We start from the raw sequence: 5,476 nt of genomic DNA on the forward strand, positions 1-5,476 counted from the left end.
TTGAAATTCTCCTAGGAAACTGTTGGAATAAGGTTGGTTCTGCAACTATCTAACTTGAGAGTTTTGATGACAACAAAATATGAGAGAACAATTTTATGCACTAACGTGTTTGTTAAGTGTGCCGAAAATTAAAAAAAGTTGTATCTGAAGATGATGGAATGCCTCACATAAAGGACGCTAAACGAAGCGAGACTTTGACTCTTAACTAGGTGAAGACTCTGAATGAGTGAAGTTCGAGTTTTGTCACTAGTGTTGGATTTCAGACTCTATGCAAGTAGTTCAGTTAATAATCCAAGTAATCTCATATAAGAGGAAACAACTAATTATTAAGTTAAATATATATCTTTCTTGTCAATAAGTTTTATTGGTGTTATACAAATTATCATTAAAACATTCCACAAGGTTTTAGTTGACTAAAATTGTTAATTAAAAGGAAGAATAAAGCTTAGGTTATTAAAGATGTCACAAAATAATCTAATCATCCAAAAGCACATCGAACATAAGTTAGAAACTGAAGAAAAAAAAATACTAATTAATAAAATAAAAATAAAAGAAAAAGAAGTTACAAACAAAAAACCATATGTTCCTAAATCAATCCTTTTGAATTGAAAAAATACTAATGCAGCTACAAAAACTAATTATATTTACAAGTGGCGAACATTATAGTGAAGCTAACAAATCATAGTGAACATTATGGTTAAACTTCATTCATAGCATTCTCTGATAATTGTTGATCTTTTGACATGTTATCTTTGGGAGGATATAAGCAATAATGTTGGCATATGAAAATTATGTCAAATAATATAGACACCTGCAATGAATAAATTTTCCATCAAAATTAGCAATACTATTTAAACATAATTTTTAAGGATTAAATATTTATGTATAAATATTTGAAAACATGAAATTAAATAAATTAAAATTATGTGATAGTCTTGTCATTAAAATTTTAAATAAGAATTAAAAATATCAAACATATTCTAAAATTGGTTGTAACCAAAACATATTTTAAAACAGATCATGAAATTTTTTGGATCAAAATAACATATTAAAGATGTTGCCACATCATCATTTTTGTAATGAAAGGATAATGGTGCAAATAATTACAAACCTAAATGACATATCTGAAACAACATATTCAAACTACGATGACTGCATATATAATATGATTTCTCTATTAACCGAGAGTTATGCTCATGAGGACAAAAAATAAAATGAATGCAAGGAATTTTATTGCAAAATATTTAATGGAAGGAGATATGAACAAAAAAATTATATGAAGATAAGAGATTAATATTTCATTTCATACCACTGCTACCAAAAGTTTTCCTATATTCCCATAGAAGTTCTTCCAAGAGCCTAGAGAACAAAAATGTAATAAATGTCAATTCATATTTTAGAGTACAAAATGAGAGGAAAAAGGGTTGGTAAATTAATTAGAGATAACACACCTTGATCAACCGATTGCATAATCATTTGCAAAAAGTTTGTTACTCCTCCAAAAAAATCCAGCAAAACCAATCCAATACTCCATCCTTCAGTACTTTTTCTCATGAAGTTCATTGCTGCCTATATTTATAACCAAATATTTTAATGTAATAAACATATTTATAAATTAATTTAAAGCTTTTTAAAATAAAAAATCCAATAGTTTGATTGAAAATAATGCAAATTAGGATAAATCCCTCACCTGGGGAATGTACTTTATAATTGTCAAAGCAACTTGGATGACACTGTAACATGATAAATTTAAACATAAATTAGAACAAAAGTAACAATTTATGAAAGATTGCATTGATTAATACTGTATCTACTTATTAAGAATTATGGGCCAAATTTGGGTGTTGTTTGGAAAGAAAGTGAGAGAAAAAAAAATTACGCAAGTACCTATGCATGAACTTGGACTAAAGTTAGTCTAAATTCATGTATTGATTTGCGTAATTTTATTTCCTCCCATGCATAGATACTTTGCATAATTTTCTTTTATCCTATTTTCTTTCTAGAGAACCAAAAGGACCAAAAGTGCGTGTAAGCTTCAATACTGCCTACATTGTATTCATAATAATCCCTAAAATTAAGAGAAGAAATGGATTTTTCAAAATTCAGGATTTTTTAGTTTAAAAATATAAAATTATTAATTCAAAATATTTAAAGAAAAATAGAAAATAGAGTGTTCGCCGGACCTACTCCAACCGGCAATGGACGATATTGTTAGACTGAACATTTTAACACATGTTTGAATTTAGAACTCGCAATTGTGTGTAAGCTTTGGACGGTGATTATCGATTCGTATACAAATAATTTTTATTTATTCTTGAGTTTTTTGTAATTTCTATTTATTCTTTATTATACATTTTAACTGTTTAACACATGTTTGAATTCAGAACTCAGCAATATTTAAATGTATCCTTTTATTTAAGAGGAAATTTTATATTAATTTTTTTTTTTTACTTTTTAAAGTACACAATCTTCAGGATATTATTGTCATATTTGATTCTTTAATAGGTCAAGATTATCGTGTATATAGATGAAACAAGTCTTTTAGTATGTATAAATTTATTTTAACCATTGGATCGATATGTGTTATCATTGGACCAAAAGAGATATGATGTAACATATTTCAGTGGTAAAACTATTGATCTAATTATTAAAACAAATTTGTGCATGATGAAAGACTCGTTTCACTTGTGCATATTAGATAAAACTCTAAGTGTCAAACAAACAGTAATTGTTAGCACTTTCTTATATAAAAATAGATTAAAAATCTATAAATTAGAATAGCTAATTTATCAAACAACTAGAGAAACATATAATATACATACTTGAAGATGGAGATTAACCAAAGCCAGTGATGATGAGACAAAGATATGCAGACACAAACTGTTGATGTTAAGAACACAATAGTTGTGAGTCCTATAGCCATCTTAGAGAGTTTTTGATTTCCACGCTACATGTGAAACTTGCAACATTTAGCACAATAATCATTAATTATAAACAAAGAATTAATAATTAATGAGGGTGTATAGAAAAAGAAATATATATTACATCATAAATTGAAATCTGGTACACAAGAAATGAAGAAAGCAGTACAGCATGGGCTGCGAATGCAATATCATTTAATGCCACAGGATTCATCTGAAAAATGAAATAAAAAAGTTTAGTTCTCTAGACATTATATCAAAAATAAAATAAAAAAGGAGTATATTAGAATGTCGGAAAAAAATATTAGAATTTCTTTTGCCATTTCTACGTCTCTCACATCTCTTTTGAATTTTCAAAAATACTTTGCTCGAGTTCTAGAAGTCGAGTTCTAGAACTTTCAATACAAATTTGAAAATTTTAGAATTTTACACACTCAAGTTCCAGAGCTTGGGCATGTAATTTATACATTTTAGTTCTGCGAACACCTAAATGAATTTTACAAATTCAACTTCTAGAATTCAAATTGAAATTTTAGGATTATACATGTTCAAGTTCTAGAACTCATATACCCTCATACATATATGAATGGAAAAAAAACACATTTTTTTTGTTTGTTAACCTTCTAGTTTCTAGGAAAAAGGTAGGAAAGAAGTAAGGAACTTTAGTAATTTAGGGTTTGATTGCAAGATAAGTAAAATATATTAAAAAAAATCCATAAAATATTGAACTTGGATTCTTTTCGAACTATTCTTCATAAGAGGTTCACTAAACACTTGAGCCTATGTCTTGGTTAAAATAACATTTTTTTATTTAAATATATAAAAAGTTAATATCACATAACATATAATCACAAAAAAAAAAAAAAAAAAAACTAAATTACCTGTGTTTGACCATATTTATTTCCATATTGCTTTTGAACAGCGGGGCTGTAGTATAGAGAGGCACTGTATATCATGTATAAAATTTCCTTCACCATGTCTAGCACCGCATAATCAATGTTCAACCCCACAACACTAATTAACCATTAGAAAATAACAAAACTCAAATCAATTAATAAGTAATTAATAATAAAAAAAATCAAAAGGACTTTATAGTACATGAATATTAGAATTGAGTACTTTTTAACACTTTTTTTTGAAAAACATAGTTTTTTTCACCAAACTTGTTGTCTTTTTTTTTTTTTTTTAGCAAATTAAACTTGTTGTCTATTAAATAGGAAAACACCACAATTTCTTTTTTGGAACGTTGCACCTATACATCATTATTATTTGAATTTATTTTATAAAAATAAATTCCTTCTATTTTTTTAGTTAAACGTGCACTATACTTTCCTTAAACTTCTCATTAATTTACTAATGAACTAGTACTTGTTATTATGATAAACGTGTGGCACTAATGAGAACAAACAAGGGATACACTTGCAAACTAAATTATTCTAAGTAGTATTTGAGTCATATTGTGAACACCCCTTCAAACTAAATTACACTTACAAACTAAATTATTCTAAATATTGTATTTAAGCCAAAAGGGTCATGTGTTTGAAAATTCTCAAAATTTCTCAAAAAAAAAAAACAAGTTATATGGAGCTATAACCAAGCTATAATAAACTAATTAACATCATTAGAAAATGAAGTAGCTTCAAATATACCATCTTTGAGTCCATTGAGTGAAACTCTATGGAGAGGAAAAAAAATTAACATTAGTATGAGGAAATGAATTATTAGGGTACATACCTTTTCCTACGATAGTTCAAGATAACTTGTGGGTAGAAACTAATAGACCAAGAAAAGAATGCAGACCAACCCAAAACTTCATAAGCCACGTGAATTGGAACCGAATGCCAAGAAGCCATTGGAAAGGAAACAAAAAAAAATCACCAAAACCCAAAACTCTAAACAATGTGGGAATTGGTGAACAAAAAAAATTCACCAAAACCCAAAATTTTGATGTGTATACTTTGAAGTAACTCTCTTATATATGTGAGCTATATATATGTTATAAGGAGTGTGAAATTAATTATGGTTAAAAGTAACACAAACTTAGGAATGAATTGTCACATTTTTTATTTATTTGTAGTGTGTGTGGAGACTTATTGGTTGTTAGAGAAAAAATAGCTATATTTAATTTATAATGAGATTTATTTATTTTTTATGTATTGAGCATCTTTTTTATACGCGTTTTCGTGTTGCTGATTTTGTTTTCTTTGCTACTTTTTACCGTAGTTTATAGCTGGCATTTTTTGTATTTTATTTTGCCTATTTTCATGCATTTGTAGTTAGCTCTTCATAGCTCTGAATGCAAGTCGATAACCTTAGGAGATTGGTTCATTTGGGCGGTGCTTTTTTGAATCGTAGGGAAGGGGTTTTGGCCTTTGTTTGTCAGGCTTTTGGCAGATTGGGTTTGGTTTTTAGTTTGTTAAGGTTCTTATCGTTTCATACATTCCTATGGAAAAAATTTAATTGGGAGGGGAGAATCCACCATGTGTACTTCAGGTTCCTCGACGAAGATTAGTCATTATTGTATTTGCTTAGCTCCTATTTTTCTTGTGTGGAAC

General features: G+C 27.9%; 1 protein-coding gene across 1 annotated transcript; it reads right to left on the reverse strand.

Annotated features, from left to right (window-relative positions):
- Positions 1–591: 591 nt before the first annotated feature.
- On the reverse strand, positions 592–4,901 carry LOC123910873 (cystinosin homolog). The gene is made up of 8 exons (XM_045962154.1): positions 4,656–4,901; positions 3,803–3,935; positions 3,046–3,135; positions 2,823–2,947; positions 1,691–1,733; positions 1,452–1,569; positions 1,310–1,359; positions 592–811 (listed from the first exon to the last, which is right to left on the reverse strand). The coding sequence occupies exons 1-8, from the start codon at positions 4,772–4,774 to the stop codon at positions 698–700; spliced, it is 792 nt and encodes a 263-aa protein (XP_045818110.1). The 5' UTR covers positions 4,775–4,901; the 3' UTR covers positions 592–697.
- Between the last annotated feature and the right edge of the window lie 575 nt (positions 4,902–5,476).

The sequence above is a fragment of the Trifolium pratense genome, linkage group LG2 (assembly GCF_020283565.1).
Source record: "Trifolium pratense cultivar HEN17-A07 linkage group LG2, ARS_RC_1.1, whole genome shotgun sequence".
Classification (NCBI taxonomy): domain Eukaryota; kingdom Viridiplantae; phylum Streptophyta; class Magnoliopsida; order Fabales; family Fabaceae; genus Trifolium; species Trifolium pratense.

Excerpts from the sequence above, each read along its gene's own strand:
- LOC123910873 (XM_045962154.1), bottom strand. The coding sequence starts at position 4,774 with ATGGCTTCTTGGCATTCGGTTCCAATTCACGTGGCTTATGAAGTTTTG. Across the intron at positions 3,136-3,802 it reads ATAAATATGGTCAAACACAG|ATGAATCCTGTGGCATTAAA; the intron begins GTAATTTAGTTT and ends TTCATTTTTCAG. Across the intron at positions 1,570-1,690 it reads TTATAAAGTACATTCCCCAG|GCAGCAATGAACTTCATGAG; the intron begins GTGAGGGATTTA and ends TTATAAATATAG.